Source organism: Mustela erminea, chromosome 13 (genome assembly GCF_009829155.1).
Source record: "Mustela erminea isolate mMusErm1 chromosome 13, mMusErm1.Pri, whole genome shotgun sequence".
NCBI lineage: Eukaryota > Metazoa > Chordata > Mammalia > Carnivora > Mustelidae > Mustela > Mustela erminea.
Window position 1 is genome coordinate 70,320,577 of NC_045626.1, and position 19,376 is coordinate 70,339,952.

A 19,376-nucleotide genomic window follows, 5' to 3' on the forward strand; every position below is an offset into this window, starting at 1 on the left:
GGTTTGTTCTTCTTCTTCTTTTTTTTTTTTTAGATTTTTTAATCTATTTATGAGAGACAGAGAGAGAGACAGAGAAAGAGGGAGAAGCAGGCTCCCTCCCGAGCAGGGAATCCAATGCAGGACTCGACCCCAGAACCCCGGTATGAGGACCTGGGCCAAAGGCAGGCGCTTAACCATCTGCGCCATCCAGGTGCCCAAGGGTTTGTTCCTTTGATAATGTGCTAAATACTGCCCGTGGATCCTTCCTCCCCAGAAAAACGCACAACTTCAGGGGACCTACTGACTGACCCTCTGTTACTAATCTTGAGTGCCCAATTAAGAACCTGCAGTATCAATGTTCGACGCTTCTATTTTACCGAGGTGAACACTGGGGCCCAGAGTGGATAAAGGCCTTCGTCAAGGTGACAGAGCAAGTCAGTACCAGAGCTGCAGGGACTCTGAGGACAGGAAACTGTCTTCAGCCCAGCCGTTGTGGAGTTGGGGGATGTCCCGCGGCAACGCCCACCTGACTGCTTGCGGATGGAGGCGGGCTAGCTGGGTGGGGCGGGGATTAATCACGCCCCGCCCTACCGCCGGGTTCGGGGGCGGGACCTTTCTCCAACCTGCGCCGCTCCAACATGGCTCCGCGGCTGTGCAGCATCTCTGCGGCGGCGCGGCGGCTGCTGGGGGGCCCGAGGCCGGGCGCCGGGGACTTTGCGGCTGCTGCGCGGTGAGAGCCGGGCGGAGGGTGGGGGAACGGCGCGCGCGCGAGTTGGGTGCAGGGGCGGGGGCCAGGGTCTGGGTTTGGGGGATGGGCAGGCTCGGGCTTGGAATCTATGGGTTAGAGGCGGGGGCAAGATATAGGCCTGGGGAGGAGCTCTCGGCAGGGAATGGGAAGGATGGGTAAGATAAGCGCAGGGTCTTTGTCCTAGTGGGTACTTGGCTCTGGGTACAGAATGAAAGATGGGGTGAATGGGAGGGGCATTTCCTGGGCCCTGGAGAGTAGGAACCGGGCAGAGGGCAGGAGTGGCTCCTTCTTTAGGCCTTTGGGATGATTGTGAAATAGCATCCACTGGGGACTTCTAGGAGAGGCAGCTCCAGCTTCGGGAAGTTCTCGGAGGAAGAGATATGGGGAGCAGTGGGGAACCCCCAAAGGCCATGGTTGCACAGACCCTTTGCTCCCCAATCCTGAACAGTACAAGTGGGGCAAAGGAGGCCTGGAAAGGGATGAGAGTTGCCCAAGGTCACTCCCTCTGGTGTCTCGAGGTGGCACTGGGTCTGGACACAGGTCTCCTAACAGCCAGTGCTCTTTCCACCACAACTGGTGGCCTCCTGGGAGGAGGAGGCTGGCTTGACCATGCCCTCAGCCTGGGCTTTTTTGGGGACTGAGGCAGGGCTTGACATCCCTCACCGGGCCTGGGTGGTCCCTCCCTCCTCTGTCTCCAGGACCCTGTACTTTCCCCATCTCCTCATCACCCTGTAGACACACTTGCCTATCTCCCCGAGTGGCGTGTCACATCACTTTTCTGTTAATCCAGCCCCTAGCACGGGGTTCAAGACAGTATGCTCAAGAACATATTGCTAATGAAGTGAAGACACCTGTCTCCCCACCTGTGGAAAGGAAGCAGGGGGCTCTCCTGTCCAGCAGCCCAGCCAGGCATGAAGCTGCAGAGTTCTGTTAGGCCTTGCCATGGGATCTCAGAGCGTTGTGCAGTGTGGCTTTTGGGCTGTTGGGAAAGAGGAGCCAGATCCACCCCTACTCTGACTGCCCAATAACTGGGGAGAACCTTCCTAGCATGAAAAGAGCCTGGAGTTTGTCTGGCATGGGCAAATTTAACTCAGCCTGTTAGTGTGGTGACCTTGGGCAAGTCATTTGGCCTCTTGAAGTATCAGCTTCCTCATTTGTAAAACAGGAGTGATAAAATGGTATGTATGTCATAGAGCTGTTGAGGGCTAAAAAGCCACATCACATATGTGAGGCTTCTAGCTCCTGGTGAACATGCAACAGATGTTGCCCTTGTTCAGACAATTTCTGCATGAACCCCTTATGACAGCAGGGCTGAAACAGGCTTGGGGAGATCATCTTCTATGAGGCTTTTGTTTTCCAGATGAGAAAATTGAGGCTGGGGACAGGACCTCACTTCCCCAGGGTAAAAGAATCAGTAGGTGGTAGAGCCATTTGTGTGGCAAGTGTCCAGAGGCTGCAAAAGGAGCATGGGATATAGAGGCCACCTGAAACTCCTCACTTAATTCACTTGGATGAAGCGCTGAACCGCCGTAAACCTTGGTTTCCTTTTCTGTAAAGGGGGGATGATAATCCCAGCTGGGAGTTTCTGCGGGATTGCTGTGAAGGCACTTGCGTTGATACTTACAAAATCATTCAAAAACTGCATCTGAGTTACTTATGCCCTGATCTCAGTTTGGGTACCTGGGAACATCCCCTCCTGCTGACCTTTAGCTGGTCCCATATCTCCCTGGAGTCACTAGAGGGTCAAGCAGCAGCCTTTCAGGCTCTGAGGTTTGGGGGCTGCTGGGATGGAGACAGAGTGTGGGCTTTGAAGTCAGATGGATGTGGATTGGAATCCTCTTGGCCATTAATTAACCATCTTTGAATAAGGCATGGAAAACTTCATTCTTCTCAAAAACATACTGTGGGGGGGTGCCTGGGTAGCTCAGTGGGTTAAAGCCTCCACCTTCGGCTCAGGTCATGATCTCGGGGTCCTGGGATCGAGCCCCGCTTGGGGCTCTCTGCTCGGTGGGGAGCCTGCTTCCTCTCTCTCTGCCTGCCTCTCTGCCTACTTGTGATCTCTGTCAAATAAATAAATAAATCTTAAACAAACAAACAAATATACTGTGAGGATTAGTTCTTAGCACATAGTAATTGTTCAATAAATAGAGTTGCTACTCTTCTTTTTTTTTAAGATTATTTATTTATTTATTTATTTGTCAGATTGAGAGAGAGAGAGAGAGACATTGAGAGCACGCACAGGCAGACAGAATGGCAGGCAGAGGCAGAGGAAGAAGCAGGCTCCCTGCCGAGCAAGGAGCCCAATGTGGGACTCGATCCTAGGACGCTGGGATCATGACCTGAGCTGAAGGCAGCTGCTTAACCAACTGAGCCACCCAGGCGTCCCAGAGTTGCTACTCTTGCACCAGTAATCCTGTTGATAGAACTATAGTTATTTTATTTTTATTATTATTAAGTAAGCTCTATGCCCAGCATGGGACTTGAACTCAGGGCCCTGAGATCAAAAGTCCCATGCTCCACTGACTGAGCCAGCGGGGCACTCCAGAACTTCAGTTCTTTCAGTTCTCCTGGTGTGTCTTCTCAATATACACTTCTGCAACAGTAAGCAGAAACATGGTGCCTTCCTGCAGTCAGCCATCTCTAAACAGAAGTGTATTTCAGATTGTGCCTAGAGCTGAGTTTCCTAGCATATAAATCTAGAGAACTTTCTGGAGCAATTTCATGTTGAGGGGGGCAGGGCATCAGACCGTTGATCCCTGTCGAGAGTGCAACTGTGACATCTACTGAAAAGTTCTCATCCGGGACAAACATTTGTTGAGCAATTCCCATGCCAAAAGCACTGTGCTGTGTACCATGGCAGGGGTCTGGGGGAAGACATTAACTAGTGACTTCTGGTGTGCCTGGGGAGATTAGACAGATGAAAACGATAAAAAGGCTGATGGGGAAATGTGAGGGGTGTTTTGTGGAAGGGGCTAAACTGGTCCATGTGGGGCAGCTCCTTCCCATAGATTGGGCAAAGCTGCATGGTGTTTTTCTAGGCCTAATGAGATACCAGAATCTTTGGCATTCCTGACATGACATGGAAAAAAAAAGAGGAAAGAAATTGGGGACTGCTCGAGATCAGTGATTCTTAAACTCAAGCAGGAATCAGAGTCCCTTGGTGGGCTTGTTAAAACCCAGATTGTTAGGCCCGCCCCCAGAGTTTCTGTTGCCATAGGTCTAGGATGGGGCCTGAGAATTCTTCAGGTGACATTAATGCTGTGGGTTTCAGAACCACCAGGATAGTGAATCCTGGCTCTGTGGAAAGCTTGCCAAAGTACACAAGAGCTGGAATTCCAGGTGGAGACATCCAGCCTTCGTTTTGTTTTTTGTTTTTTGTTTTTTATTTTATTTTATTTATTTATTTGACACACAGAGAGAGATCATAAGTAGGCAGAGAGAGAGGGGGAAGCAGGCTCCCCGCCGAGCAGAGAGCCCGATGCAGGGCTCTATCTCAGGACCTCGAGACCATGACCAGAGCCCAAGTTAGAGGCTTAACCCTCTGAGCTACCCAGGTGCCCCCAGCCTTCGTTTTGTACACAATGGGGAGCCACAGAAGACTTTTGAGCCAAGCAGTAATAACGTTACCGAATTGTGCTTTACAAAGACAGGTGGGCAGATTAGGAAAAGTGGGGAAAGAGTAGGAGCTTGGGGATCTGTGAGAAGTTTGGTAGGAACCGTGATACTAGCTGCACTGCCATGTCAGGCCCTTTCTCTAGAGGACCTATCCTAATGCCCCTATTTTACAGAGAAGGAATATGAAGCTCAAAGAGAGGAAGCTGTGCTGAGATTAGAACATGGATTCATCCAGAATTTGTTCTCTTAAGCACTAATTCTGCTCCTGATGGTGGGGTGGGGGCGCGTAAGGGGTCCTGAGCCCTGCATCCACGCTCTGAGCCACCCTTTCTCTACTTACTTACCTTCCAGTTTTTATTGTCTTTAAGCAGCTTTCTGTCTTAGCTTCCCCGCTTCCCCCGCCCCGCCGTCTTCATTTATTTCCCACATGCAGACTGAGCATGCGCCAGCTGTCCAGCACTGTTCCAGGCACTGGGTTACGTGGGGCAGACAAGATCCCTGTCCCTGTGGGGCTGCTTCTAATGGGCAGACGATAAACCAGGCACATAATAAAAGGAAAAAACCAAGGTATAATGTGTTAGAAGGAACTATGGAAAAATAGAGCACAGGGTGAGAGGGGTTGGGGAGTTCAAGGGAAGGAGGATGTTGTGATTTCACCGAGAAAGTGAAATTTGGATTCTTGAGAATGTGAGCCTATGAACACTGCCTTAGAGTTCAGACCCTGACCTGGGATCCTGGACAGGTCCCATCTTGGGTTTTACCTGGAGAAAAGATCTTTAGAGATAGGCTACTCCAGTATGCTCATTTCACACACGGGGAAAGAGGCCTGTAGGCATGACAGATTAGGGAGTGGGGAGAAGAGATGGGAGCCCATCAGAGCTCTGGGATCCCCTGCCATTCCCCCGGAGTGGAGAACATTCTAGCCCCCCCACTCTTTCTCCAGGGGCTGGCCTCCTGGCTGTTTATCTTGGTCAGTACTGATGTTAATAAATTACTCAAAGCCCAGTCCTGGAGCAAAGGTCTTGGCTGACAGTAAGTAGGAGCCACTGTTTTCCCTGCCACCACCCCTTCCAAGGGAAGCATCCCCCCCTACTTTCAAACCAAAGGTCAGATCTCTCTGCTGGTGGCTTTGTTGAAATACCTGGTTCTTCCCCGTATGTGCCTGATGCCCCCCACCCTGGTCAGTGCTCAAACTCAAGTTGGGGGCTGATTTAGGAGGAAAGAACTCTGGGTGGGTTCTTGCCTCAGCTCTGCCCCTGATTTACTATGTGACCTTGGGCAAGTTCCTTAAACCTCCTATTTTCAAGAGAAAATATCAAAAATGGCAATACTAATAGTTATCAACACTGTGTCAACACTACATAGACAGAGCATGTCTGAAAAGCTCATCACGGATCCCTGACAGAGGATGTCCTCAGCTGAAGTACCGAGAGCAAAGCTCCCTTACTCTGGTAGCCAGATTTCGCAGAACCACACTGATGATCAGAAGATAATCATCTTTTTGGTTTTTGTTCGTGAAACAGATACATGCACAGTGACAGAACACCTATGAATTCAGAAGCACTTAAAGTGTTTTTTTTTTTTTTTTTAGCTTTACAAAGAACTATAGTGAATAAATAAAAATTTAACCATCTCCCTTTCCCCTTTCCAAGGTAAGCAATATTAGGTTTGGGACAAATCTTCACTCATTTTTCTCCATGTTCATACAACTGTTTTACTACTTTAAGATACTTTTTTTTATTTCATCAGTCTCAGTGGCTGCTCCATATTTTGAGGAAAAAAATAATACTTTGATTTGCAAGACAATTCTTTTTATTTTAGTCATAGAAAAGGATTGAAAAAGGAGAGGACTTGCGGGCCCTTAAGGTTCCCACTGCCAGGCTCCCTGGCTGGAAATCATCTAGCAGGAGACTGGTCTTCAGGCCTAACTACAAATTCTATCACTGCTGCTAAGCAAGAAGATTTAGAGCCTCTGGCAGTCTAAAAATAAGCCCTGCCCCTGCTGGGACCTTGTGTGGGAAGTATAATTCTAGCTGGCAGGACGTGCAACAGGTCCCCTGCTCTGAACAAAATTTTTTTTCTTTTCTTTTGTTTTCTTTTCTTTCTCTTCTTTCTCTTTCTCTTTCCCTTCCTTCCTCCCCCCCTTCCCTCCCTCCCTCTCTCCCTCTTTCTCTCTTTCTTTCAAAGCACCTTAGCCAGGTTCGCAGGGTAGACATTTGTCAATTAAGTATGGCCTGGATGAATGAATGAATCTTGCCGTGGAATGCCTTTTTACCCCCTCTATCTGCTGTTATCTGCCAAATCAACCCTGGAGATTCGGAGACTGGTCAGATCACCTCCTCTGGAGAGTTTGCCTAGATTGCCAAAGGCTTGCTGACCTAGGCTCTCCCAGATCCCTCTGGCTACAATTATGTTTCAAAGCCTGCTTCTTGCAGTGGACTGTGACTTCCTCAAGGACAAAGTTTATTTTTCTTTGGCTTTCCATTTGTGGAGGCTGGGAAGGGGTCACAGGCCAAGTGAAGTGTGAGCTCTGGAGAGGACAGTGAGTATAGGCTTCTGCCAGAGGGAACAGAAATTACAAATAAAGCACTGAGGAAGAGAGTCTGGTATGTTCGGGGAGGAGCAGATCTGGATAGTAGAGTACACAGGTTGGGCGGAGGGGACAGCAAGGAAGGCTGGTAAGATCAGATGGGCTGTTAGGGATTTTGAAAATCTGGCAAGGTGGGTTTGGGGTTGAGCCTCTTGTCAGAGGGCCGCAAATATGTGCCCCAGGTGGAGAGGATGTGGCAGATAAAGGGAGACTGGAGAGAGGTGGGAGGTAGGGCTGCTTTTTCTGGCCTCCTGAGGCCCTTGCAAAGCTTTAAGAAGCAAATTGGGCAACCATGATCTTGAAAAGGGACCACTCTGCTTGGCTGGCTCCAGTGATGTTTTTGTTTTGTTTTGTTTTTTAAAGTTTTTTTAAAAAAGATTTTTATTTATTTATTTGGCAGACAGATTACAAGTAGGCGGAGGAGATAGGCAGAAAGAGAGGAGGAAGCAGGCTCCCCGTCGAGCAGAGAGCCTGATGTGGGTCTCGATCCCAGGACCCTGGGACCATGACCCAAGCTGAAGGCAAAGGCTTTAACCCACTGAGCCACCCAGGCGCCCCTGTTTTTTAAAGATTTTATTTTATTTATTTGAAGAGAGAAAGACAGCAAGAGAGGGAACATAGCAGGGGGAGGAGGAGAGGAAGAAGCAGACTCCCCACTGAGCAGGGATGGAATCAGGCAGGATCTGAGCCAAAGGTAGCCGCTTAACGACTAAGCCACCCAGGCGCCCTCCAATGATGTTTTACACCCTGGAGCCGCCACTGGATTCCATGGCCCAGTTCCTAGAGATGTAGGTCATCCGGCTATCTGAGGGATGGGGAGCAGGATATCTGAGCAGGTGGAAGAGCCAGGGCTATCCCCACCTCTTTTTGTCCTCTGCCCTGCAGCTTCTATTCCAAGGACAATGAAAGTAGCTGGTTCCGCTCCCTCTTTGTGCACAAGGTGGATCCCCGGAAGGATGCCCACTCCACCCTGCTATCCAAGAAGGAGACCAGCAACCTCTACAAGATCCAGTGTGAGTGGCTGCTGAGGCAGTCCGCCCTCCCAGAACCTCCAGCGGGCATGTGAGGCTTCCGCTGGGACACAGAAGGGCTGGGACGTCCTGAGCTCTCCTGGGAGTCCTGCCCCTTGGGGGACAACCTCCCATCCCACCTCCCCACAGGAACACAAGCCCCTTGCTTCACCTCCCACTCTCTTTCCTCTGTTGCAGTTCACAATGTGAAGCCTGAGTGTCTGGATGCCTACAACAGCCTGACGTGAGCACCCTCCTCCGTGTGCTGGTCCCACCCCCTGCTTGGGCGTGAGCCTCCGTCCCAGCCCCATTCTCCTTGCAGAAATCTAGGAGACATAGATTTCAGAGCCAAAAGTCCTAAGAATGAATTGTCCAGTCTCTGCATCTTAGAGATGGGGAGACTGAGGCCCAGCCCTGAGGGCCTGAGTTGGAACCCTTATCTCAGGGGCCCTGGTGGCTGGTGCGAGCCCTTCCCACCGTCTCTGTCACCCTCCCCCCACTCCAGGGAGGCTGTGCTGCCCAAGCTGCACCTGGATGAGGACTATCCCTGCTCGCTCGTGGGCAACTGGAACACATGGTACGGGGAGCAGGACCAGGCAGGTGAGGTGCCCACCTTCCCAATGCCATTGCCACCCAGCCCAGGTCTCTGGCACCCCTCATGCCTGGCCACCCTCCTCTCCCTCTCCACAGCGCCCTCCAGAGGAATCTTTCTAAATGCAATCCTCATCAGCTCACTCCACTGCTCTTTCTTCTCAAGGGCCTAGGTGCCCTGCCTGTAACTGTTCCCTGTTGGTCCTCAGTATGAGGTTTATCCCTTTTCCACCAACCAGCATTCATGGTCTTGGTAGACTTCCATCCATACAGTATTGTTGCTGTTTCCCTTGGGAAAGAGGTCTTTAAGCTCTAGGGTCAGACCATATTGCAGGTAGGAAAATCAAGGCACAGATGGAATCAGAAGGTAGGTAAGGGACAGGCCAGGGAGGGAAGGAAGAGAAGTCTGGGCTTCCAAACTGCTGGTGAGCCAGCTGCCCTCAGCTCTAGCCTGCCTGACTCACCCTTTGGAGACCTTCCTCCCTCAGCCCCAGCCAGGCTCCCAGGGATGGCAAGATTGTTTCCTTTCTTCTCTTCCCCCTTGGTTATTGGAAGGAATAGTAGTTTATGGGACTGCCATAGCAAAGTTCCAACTGCTGGGTGGCTTAAAACAACAGAAATCAATTCTTTCAAGTTCTGGAGCCCAGGAGTCTGAAATCTAGGTGTTGGCAGGGTTTTGTTCTCTCCAAAGGCTCTAGGAGAGAATCTTTTCTTGCCTTTTCCAGCTTCTGGCAGTTGCTGGAAATGTTTGGCTTTCCTGGGTTTGTCGAGGCATCCCTCCCATCTCTGACTGTTGTCACAGAGCGTTCTCCCTGTGTGCCTCTGTCTTTACATGGTGTCCTGGTGTCTGTGTCCAAATCACTGTCTTCATATGAGGACACCAGTCACTGAATTTCGGGCCCACCCAGTAGGATGGCATCTTAGCATGATCGCATCCATGAAGACTCTGTTTCCTATTCTGAGGTTCTGGGTAGGCATGAACTTCGGGGGAAGGGGCCACCATTTGACCTAGCAGCATAGAGAATTCAAACAACACAAAGAATTTTCAATGAAAAACAGGCCTCCCTCCTTCCCATGAGCCCCCAGGCCTCAGTTGTCTTCCCCAGAGGCATCTCATGTTACAGTCTTTTGGGATTCCATTGAGAGATGGTGCATAGCTTAGCATCACTGAATATGTCCCCTTACCCCTAGACAGATGTGCTAGCGCACTATGCATCCTTTTGTGGTCCTTGTTTTGTTTTGAATTCACTGTTTTAGAATGTTCCATCTTAGCCTATCAGATCTACTGGCCCCAACTCCCTTTTTTTTAAGATTTTATTTATTTGACAGAGAGAGAGATCACAAGTAGGTGGAGAGGCAGGCAGAGAGAGAGGAGGAAGTAGGCTCCCTGCTGAGCAGAGAGCCTGATGCGGGGCTTGATCCTAGGACCCTGAGATCATGACCTGAGCCGAAGGCAGAGGCTTTAACCCACTGAGCCACCCAGGTGCCCCTCTACTCACCGTTTATCCAACCTATCCATCCTAAGCCTCATGGTCAGGTTCATGCGTGCTCTTGTACTTTGGGTACAAGGACACATCTGATTCTCTTGTGCTATTTAAGGAAGGTTGGGTGGAAATGTTATTCCCAATTTTAAGATGAGGACGTCGAGCCTGGAGGGGGTCAAAGGCCACCTGGCAGACCTGGAGCTCAAACTCAGGCCTCCTGGGTTTGTGTCTGGGGTTGTCCCCTGCCCAGCGCCATCCCCCACCAGGGCAAAGGGAACTCAAGAGAGTCCTGGGGCTAAGGAGACCTAGCTGGAGACTGCCCCATTTCATATGCCCTTAGCTGGCCTTGGGGTATGCAGGGAAGAGTCCCGGCAGCCCTCTGACCTGTACCTCCTGTTTTCTCCCCCACGTAACAGTACACCTGTGGCGATTCTCAGGTGGCTACCCAGCCCTCATGGACTGCATGAACAAGCTCAAAAGCAACAAGGTATGTTGGCCTCTGCTCCACAAACCTCTCTGAACACTGGCTCTGGCTCAGCCCTGTGCCGGGGGCTGCCAGCACTACCCCATGGGGACAGCTGCTTGGGAGGGGGTGCTCTTCATGGTCATCATGGCCAGACTGCCGTGCCCACAGGAGTACCTAGAGTTCCGAAAGGAGCGGAGCCAGATGCTGCTGTCCAGGAGAAACCAGATGCTCCTTGAGTTCAGCTTCTGGAACGAGCCACAGCCCAGAGCAGGCCCCAACATCTATGAGCTGAGGACATACAAGCTCAAGGTGCCTCCCCCCACTGGATCCCTGCCTGCCTCCCGCTTTCCCTGCTGTGGTACCTTGACCTGGGGAGGGGGGGTCCTGTGCCCAGCACCTAGACTGGGGCTTCTGGCCTCTCCCTCCCTATGCACTCACACTTATGTGCACACATGCACACCCAGGTGTGAGCCAGGGCCCCTGAATGAGGGCAAGTGGCCCCTGGGGCTGGGGAGACAGGACAGTTTGCCATCTCCACCTAGCTTGACATTTGAAATCTGAGATGGGGGCTCATTTCCATTCTTTGCTCTGGTTCTCTTTCAGCCAGGAACCATGATTGAGTGGGGGAACAACTGGTGAGTGGGAGTGCCAGGGGTTGGGGGACCCTGCCTACCTGCCCTGCCCAGTTCCCTGGCATGCCGCCTTTCCCAGGGCCACATGGCAGGGAGCCTGGCATCCTTTGCCCCTCATGGATCCAGAAGAAGGATCCAGCCAGGAGGTGAGGACCTCCTAGAGGATTGTGAGGCCTCCCCTAGTGGCGGAATATCCAGCCCCTGGTTGTACCTTTGTCACCCCCTTCCTTGATCATCTCTGAGAGCTGAGGGTCCTACCTCTGGCTCCTCCTTTCGGGAGGAGTGTGGCTGAGAAATCAGCCGAGGGACACCTCAGAGGGCCTTTTGCACTGGCCCCAGCCTCTGTTTGACACTCTTCTTGCCATCCCTAGGGCTCGGGCCATCAAGTACCGGCAAGAGAACCAGGAGGCAGTGGGCGGCTTCTTCTCGCAAATAGGAGAGCTCTACGTTGTGCATCATCTCTGGGGTAGGCTGAGGACCCTCCAGGGGCCCTCTGCTAGCCCTTTTCCCCACTGTCACTCTGTATAGACAATGCAAATACATTAGTGCCCTTCTGGAGTTTGTGTTCTAGTAGGGAGAGATACCACCTCAGGCATAAACTAGCACAGAAACATAATTTCCAATTACTACAATTACTAAAAAGACAGGGGAAAAATGATAAAGAAATACATGGGAATGGTTTGGATAGACAAAGACAGCCTCTCTGAGGAGGTAAAATGTTAACTAAGCTAAAGGATGAGAAGGAGCCAGCTTGTGAATTGCCAGGGAAGGGCATTCTAAGTAGAGGGGACATGTGCGAAGGCCCTGAGGTGGGGAAAAGGCCTTTGAAGAGTTCAGAGGAGGCCAGTGTGGAGAGAGTTAAGAGCGTGAGGATATAGGGACATACCAGATCAGGATGGGCCTTGCAGGCTGTGGGGATGCGTTGGGATTTATCCTAAGTGCAACAGGAGACTGATGTAGCATTTTAAGCAGCATGACATGACCTGATTTGTCAAGCAGGATTCCTCTGCTTGCCATGTGCTTTGCCAAGAATGCTTTGTAGGGGAGCAAGAGAGGAAGTGGGGCATCAGGAGATGGTTAAACTTTTTCAGGCAGATGAGTTTGGGAGGATGGTGGCCTGGCCTAATGTGGTGGCAGTGAGGATGCTGAAAAGGCCACAGATAGATTCATTAGTCTGGAGGTGGAACCAGTGGGCCTTGTGGATGAGTTGTTTATGTGGGGCGAGGCAGGGAGAAAACTCTAGATTCTTTTTTTTTTTTTTTTTTTTAATTTATTTGACAGAGAGAGAGATCACAAGTAGGCAGAGAGAGGAGAAGGCAGGCTCCCTGCTGAGCAGAGAACCCAATGCGGGGCTTGATCCCAGGAACCTGAACTGAGATCATGACCTGAGCCAAAGGCAGATGCTTAGCCATCGGAGCCACCCAGGTGCCCCAGAACTCCAGATTCTTGCTTGAGCAGCTGTGTGTCTTTTACTGAGACCCTAGGTGGACCAGGTTGAAGGGGTCAAGAGTGTAATTTTGGCCCCCGGAAATGTTGCATTTGAGATGCTGACACATCCAAGTGGAGACGTGAAGTGGGCACTGGATACATGGGTACAGAGCAGAAGAAGAGTTCTGGGCTGGAAATAGAAAGTTGGGAGTTGATAACAAATGTACTGATGGAATGAGATTGTCGAAGCAGACAGTGTTGGCTAACAGTTCGAGACTGGGAAGAGACAGAGGGACAGGGTTTGGGGTAATGATAGGAGGGCCCTGTGCTAGGTATAAGATCAGATCCTCTATTTCCCCGGAATGAGCCAATGCGTTTCCCACAGCCTATAAAGACCTGCAGTCTCGGGAAGAGACTCGAAATGCTGCCTGGAGGAAGAGGGGCTGGGACGAAAATGTCTACTACACAGGTGAGTGCTTCCTCTGACGGGTCAGTCTAGCCCTTGGAGGTCATCTGCCCAGAGCCTAATCTGAGGATAGAATCCCCTCTGCAAGGGGATCAAGCCACACTTGATTACCTCCAGTGACGGGGAACTTACTCTGAAGACAATGAGTGGGTTTCTTTTTTTTTTTTAAAGATTTTATTTATTTATTTGACAGAGAGAGAGAGAGATCACAAGTAGGCAGAGAGGCAGGCAGAGAGAGGGGGAAGCAGGCTCACTGCTGAGCAGAGAGCCAGATGTGGGGCTCGATCCCAGAGCCCTGAGATCATGACCCGAGCCGAAGGCAGAGGCTTAACCCACTGAGCCACCCAGGCGCACCAATGAGTGGGTTTCTATCTGGTGGCACGCTCCACATGATCTAGGCAGTGGGTCTAGGAAGGTGCTCGCAGTGATGAAAACACAGGTAGTCCCCAGGCACTGTGACCTCAAGCATGGTTCTTCACCATACCAAGGCTGTTTCTTCATCTGTAAGATGGTGACAGTGGTAGCGCCTCCCTCAGAGAGCTGAAGGGAAGATTCTAGGAGCTAAGTTAGGAAAAGTGCTTCACCCGGACCGGCACAGAGGAAGTACACAGCGCATTTTTTTGAGAAGTTTTCGTTGTCTTGTGTTTGCCACCTTGCTGGGACCCCTGAGAACTGCTTGGAGTCAGTGGGTGTTGACTGCAGTGGGTGGGTGGCTAGAGGACACAGAATGAACAGGAGCTCCTTGAGGAGCTTACAGTTAAGTGTCTGCACTTACCAGCTGGTGTGGGGGAGAATGCTTCCTGAAGGAGTTAGTGGGAGCCTCACTCTTGAAAGTGTGATGTTGAACGATCGTATCAGGATCTCCTGGAAGCTTATTAGAAATGCCGACTCTCAACTCCCACCCCATTTGCTGAATCAGAATCTGCACTTTAACAAGAGCTGTGGGTAATTTGTATGTGTGGTAATGTTTGAATAGCTCTGAGCAAGAGTAAAGAGTCTGACCTCCTGGGTGACCTTGGGCTGACCTCCTGTGGGCTGCAGCCTCCCCATATGTAAAGTGAATAATTTGAACTAAATCAGTATTTTTCAAATCTTAGCCCCTTGAAGGACACCCTCTTAGCTTTTGTCCTACCGATATACTAGGGCTATAATTATTTTCTTGATATTTTTCTTTAAATCCTCCTACTTTCTTCTCCACCTAGCTTTGTCCTAAGCAATATTATCTGTGAAATCACTTTTTGCTATGATACTTATTCTTTCACATCATAGAAACATAAATAGATAATAATGAATATTAAAAAATGTTGTATCTCAGCGACACCCAAGTCCCCTCTTATCCCACAGTTGGCTGCTCTCCATTCTAGGAGGGCAGAGGGGCTTTCCCCACCTCAGCATCCCAGGCCTACTCCTTCAATGTCCACTTTTGGGATTCGCTTGCTGCTGCACCCTCTGTGACCTCTGCCTCTCTTTCCACAGTCCCACTGGTGCGACACATGGAGTCTCGGATCATGATCCCATTGAAGATCTCGCCTCTCCAGTGATGCTGCCTCTGCCTCCTTCCCCTTCTCCCTCAGGGCAGCCATGGACAGCAGAGCTCCCAGTCCTGCTGTCTTGGTTTTCTCTTGGATTTGGGAGGACTCTGGGGGTTTTTGCTCAGCTCAGACAAGGGGAAGCTAAAGGATGACAGGGTTCTGAGGACTTGCAGCTCTGCCCAGACCCTTCCCACCTTCCCTGTTCACCCCTTCCCCTGTGCTGGAAGCAGTGTTTAGTTTCTCTGAATGAAGAACAGCAACCTTTTATGTCTTCCTACATTCCCCCCTAAGATTCCTCATCTCAAAGCCACCAGTTCCCATTTATCACCATGGAAGCCCTCTGTTTAGCTTTAGTTGTGCAAAAGGTAGGATGTTGAGTGGTTAGGGAGGAGATGGGAAGGGAGGTCAGATCAGGCCTGGCTCTCTGGAATTCCCTGGTCTCCACTGGACCACTCACTTGCTGAGTAGTCTGAGCCAAGGCCCTCCTGTCAGGGAAAAGCCTAAAACTGCCTCAAAAAGAAAAGGGGAAAACTGTCAAGGTAGCACAGCTGGGGTGAGGTCCGACATATTCCACTCAGACTGGGAAAAGGGATGGGACCTGGAAAGGATCTGGGTCACGGAATAGGACATGAACCTAGAAGGTAGAATTCAGAACTTGATTTGAACTGCAGAATTTGGAATCTGGAATCAGGAATACAGAACAGAGGTTATAGAAGACCACCCGGGAAGGGGTTCCTAATACAAGACAGTTGGAATGGCTCATCTCTTTCTCCCTACGTGAGACTGAGAACTTGACTGTTTCAGCCCTTTTGTGTAGAGAGAATCTCCTGCACTTTCTTTTTCATTCCTGCAGGCAAAGTAAAAGGCCAGGGCCTATATTCCCCTCACCCAGCATTCTTTTTCTCTCTTCATATTCTATCAGCCGAACCCCCATTCTACTGTGCCACTGGGTATCTGGAGTGGGATAGTGACTTTGGGAGGCTCCTCGGTGATCCTTACACCTCATGAACCTCTAGGTTGCTTGATTCTGTCTCCCTTTCAGGAAAACTTGTGCTGGAGTCACCGATGGAACCAATTAAATATTTACTATAAACTATGATGTTTTTTCTTCATCTGCAAGGAACTTAGGTGCTAGAGGCAGAGCCAGTTTCCTAGTTCCACCTGGCTAATTTACCTCCCCTGCCCTGTATTGTGTTCCCTGAGCCACAATGACAGAGGGGTACCTCCCCTGCCCTGTATTGTGTTCCCTGAGCCACAATGACAGAGGGCCTCCCCCTAAGGCAGAAGGCATTCGGGACAACAGTGTTTCTACCTCCAGATAAGCAGAATTTACATGAAAAGTCCTGAACTCTGTAGAATTCGTGCCAGGGGTAGAAAACACTTGAGGCTGTCAAATGCTGCATTAGAATTGTGACTCTGCCCTAGGCAAATGGGGAAACCACTGATGCATCCGTGGGAAGAAAAAAAACAAGTGTAAGAGAATTGAATACCTTCCCTGACTTGCTACCCTCAGTAGTGTGGGATGTCTGGATGAATATGACAGTGGTTAAATATACAGATTATAAAGGCAAATCCACAGGGTTTCGAGTCTTGGCACTACTACGCCCTCGTGTTATCTTGGGCATACGACACTCATTCAACTAATAGTAGGCAGAGCGCCTACTAGCTGCTGGACGTTGCTTTAGGAGCTGAGAAAGGAGTAAACAAGGCAAAGAATCGGTCCCTGAAGCCTCAGTTGCCTGGTTTTAGAGGGCAGCGCGAGGATGCTGGCCGCTGATTCCCGCCCTGAAAACCTCAGATCTGCGACAGCCGGACGCAGCTTTCACCACGCGCCAGCGGCGGTCCCGGACCTTTGTGCTTCGCTTCCGGCCTCCGCGCCTCGCTTCCGGCCAGCCGCTCTTTCCTTCCGCTTCTCTATGGTGTGCGAGAAGACGTCTCTCAGCCGCCGGAAGTGGCTGTCTTGCGGCGGCGGGTTCGGGGCTCGCATCGGTGAGGAGGGTGCTGCGCAGCGTGCTGGTCGGAGGAGCGGTGCTGGGCCCTCCGGCACTGAGGTGCAGACCTCCCGGAGGGCGTCTCCGGGCTGGGGACCGACCCGATTCTCCGTGCTCATTCTCCGGGGTCTCCAGCCGCTGAGCGCGGTGCGCTCAGTCTCTGCAGGTGAAAATACTCGCTGCTGCAGCAGCGTCGGGCTCCACAGGGTAGCCTCTAGGTGACGATGTCTATGTCGAAGGTGGTGGTGATGATAGCTCACATTTATTGTGTGCTTGCGTGTGCCAGGCTGTTTTTACTAGGTTTCCGAAGTCAGGATTTCCCACAATCCAGCTTTTCGCGTCCCAACGTTGTGGGTTTTGTACAATTTACCGTTTAAGACTTTGCTAAAGGTTTTTAATCGAGTCACCTTTTACATTTTATTTATTTATTTTTAAAGATTTTATTTATTTATTTGACAGACAGAGATCACAAGCAGGCAGAGAGGCAGGCAGAGAGAGAGGAGGAAGCAGGCTCCCTGCTGAGCAGAGAGCCCGATGTGGGGCTCGATCCCAGGACTCTGAGATCATGACCTGAGCCGAAGGCAGCGGCTTAACCCACTGAGCCACCCAGGCGCCCCACCTTTTACATTTTAAACATGAGTTTCCTTTAGGAGAAAATTTTAAGTCTCTCCCCTAAATGGAGATTTGTTCTATATAGGAGATAATGATAAAAACTAATGTATTTAACATGAAAACATTTTAAATTCTGGCTAGATTTCATTGTCTAAGGCTCTCAGAGTCCTTTTGTTAACAAAGGATCATTGTTGTTCACGGGTGTTAAAGACAAGCTAGGGAAATGAGATATTCTCCTTGAAGCAATCAGAAGTTTCTAAAAATAATTGGTAAGGGATGAACTTTCTCTTAGGTGTTCAACATTATTTCAGATTACCCATGTACCACCTAAAGCCCCAGTCATCTTCATCACCTTCCCCGGTGGAGTGCCTCCTGTGTCAATGACCATGGCAACCCCGGAGGTAGGGACTGTTATTCGCATTGGATCTGTGAGGAAGCCTGCCCAGAGAACAGTGAAGCAACTATGAGTCCCAGGACTCATAGCAGTAAAATAGAGTGGAGACTCCCAACTCTGGGCTTCTCTGACTCACTACTGTGAGACATTGGTTCCTTCAGTAAGCGTTTGTGACTGATTTTGGGGGGTTAGATTGTGCTGCCTACCTCGGGGCTGTGGTGACAACCAGGAGAGGTAGCAGAGGGAGGATGCTTTGTGACCCCAGTCCCATGAAGTGTAGGTTCTATTCTTTTGAGTTTTAGGGCCAACCAGAGAGTTGATGGCATTGCCCAGTGAGATGGCAGCAAGACACACTGGTGTCACAATAATGTAGTAGTCAAGAGCACTGATGTGTCAGATGGACCCAAGCTTAAGCATACCAGCTGTGTGACCTTCAACACCTCGTTCGCCTTGTTTGTTTGTTTGTTTGTTTTTTGAGATTTTATTTATTTATTTGACAGAGATCACAAGTAGGCAGAGAGGCAGGCAGAGAGAGAGAGGAAGGGAAGCAGGCTTCCTGCTGAGCAGAGAGCCCGCTGCGGGGCTCCATCCCAGGACCGTGGGATTGTGACCTGAGCCGGAGGCAGAGGCTTTAACCCACTGAATCACCCAGGCACCCCTACTCGTTCTTCTTTCTGAACCTCAGTGTTCTTATCCATAAAATGGTATTTGTTTTTATCTGAAAAGTTTCATATAAGGATCAAGTAAGAACATACCCTTAAGGTGCTTAGATCAGATCCGGCGTGCAGTGATCAATCAGTAGTACTGGGAATGGGTATATATGCTAGGCAGAGGAGTTTAGTCAGAGATGTGGTTGTGGTACCTTTAAAGAAGGTAGAGCTGGAAAAGATGAGTTCATTTTGGACAGGCTGAGGGATGATTCCCCCCTTTTCTTTGAGATACAGTGTGCCCATGGGACGGCGGGGGCAAGGGGCAGAGGGAGAGAGAATCTTGAATAGGCTCCACACCTAACGCAGAACCCGATGCAGGGCTTGAACTCACAACCCTGAGATCAAGACCTGAGCTGAAATCAGGAGTCAGCCACTTAACCAACTGAGCCACACAGGTGCTTCATTCCCCCTTTTTATTTTTTAAAAGATTCTGTTCATTCATTTGAGAGAGAGGGAGAGATTACAAGCAGTGGGGAGAGGGAGAAGTGGTCTCCTCACTGAGCAGGGAGCCCAACAAGGGACTCGATTCCTAGGACCCTAGGATCCTAACCTGAGGTGAAGGCATCGCCTTAACTGACTGAGCCACCCAGGCATCCCTCCCTCCTTTTACAGAGGATTAAACTGAGGCTTTGGAGGGTTAAGTGACCTTTTTTTTTTGAGCTAACAAGGGCATACGTGGCCAGAACTACTAGTTAAACTTCAGTATTCTGACTCCAGGAAAATCTCCCAATTCCAGCTCTGAAAAATCTTTAAAGTTTCCTCCTTTTAACAGGTCTCTGCTATTTCCTCCTGACGTGATCAAACAACCATGTCATCAGAATCAAGCAAAAAACGGAAGCCCAAAGTGATCCGAAGTGATGGAGCACCCGCTGAAGGGAAGCGTAACCGTTCTGATACAGAGCAGGTGAGGTCAGCCAGGATTGCCACACTGCTAAGAAATTATAGCTTGTGGCCAAAGCACCAGGCTGTGAGTTTGCAGCAGCTGAGTGTCACAGGGACTACCGCCCAGATGGCCTCTGCTTGACCAGGTGCTGGGACTTCCCTTGGTTCTACAGACCTTAATATTTACATCTGATTTAGCTGCAGCATCCCAAGAACCTACCAGCCTGTATTAGACATAAGTAGTGT

At 50.3% G+C, this 19,376-nt stretch overlaps 2 protein-coding genes across 4 annotated transcripts in view; both read left to right on the plus strand.

Annotated features, from left to right (window-relative positions):
• Nucleotides 1-564: 564 nt before the first annotated feature.
• NIPSNAP1 (nipsnap homolog 1) lies at nt 565-15,637 on the plus strand. The gene is made up of 10 exons (XM_032309851.1): nt 565-709; nt 7,818-7,945; nt 8,141-8,186; nt 8,448-8,542; nt 10,434-10,504; nt 10,652-10,792; nt 11,087-11,118; nt 11,487-11,581; nt 12,929-13,012; nt 14,486-15,637. The coding sequence occupies exons 1-10, from the start codon at nt 618-620 to the stop codon at nt 14,548-14,550; spliced, it is 849 nt and encodes a 282-aa protein (XP_032165742.1). The 5' UTR covers nt 565-617; the 3' UTR covers nt 14,551-15,637.
• An 816-nt stretch (nt 15,638-16,453) lies between these two features.
• THOC5 (THO complex 5) overlaps nt 16,454-19,376 on the plus strand; it is a 35,091-nt gene continuing 32,168 nt past the window's right edge. For 2 of the 3 annotated variants that reach the window (XM_032309847.1, XM_032309848.1), the window contains exons 1-2: nt 16,454-16,698; nt 19,021-19,152. In XM_032309847.1, the coding sequence (XP_032165738.1) occupies nt 19,057-19,152 (96 nt within the window). In that variant the 5' untranslated portion in view covers nt 16,454-16,698; nt 19,021-19,056. Of the gene's footprint in view, nt 16,699-19,020; nt 19,153-19,376 lie in introns of those variants that run through there. The other variant, XM_032309849.1, reaches the window with a different exon arrangement.

Excerpts from the sequence above, each read along its gene's own strand:
- NIPSNAP1 (XM_032309851.1), top strand. The coding sequence starts at position 618 with ATGGCTCCGCGGCTGTGCAGCATCTCTGCGGCGGCGCGGCGGCTGCTG. Across the intron at positions 710-7,817 it reads GACTTTGCGGCTGCTGCGCG|CTTCTATTCCAAGGACAATG; the intron begins GTGAGAGCCGGG and ends TCTGCCCTGCAG. Across the intron at positions 10,793-11,086 it reads TGAGGACATACAAGCTCAAG|CCAGGAACCATGATTGAGTG; the intron begins GTGCCTCCCCCC and ends GTTCTCTTTCAG.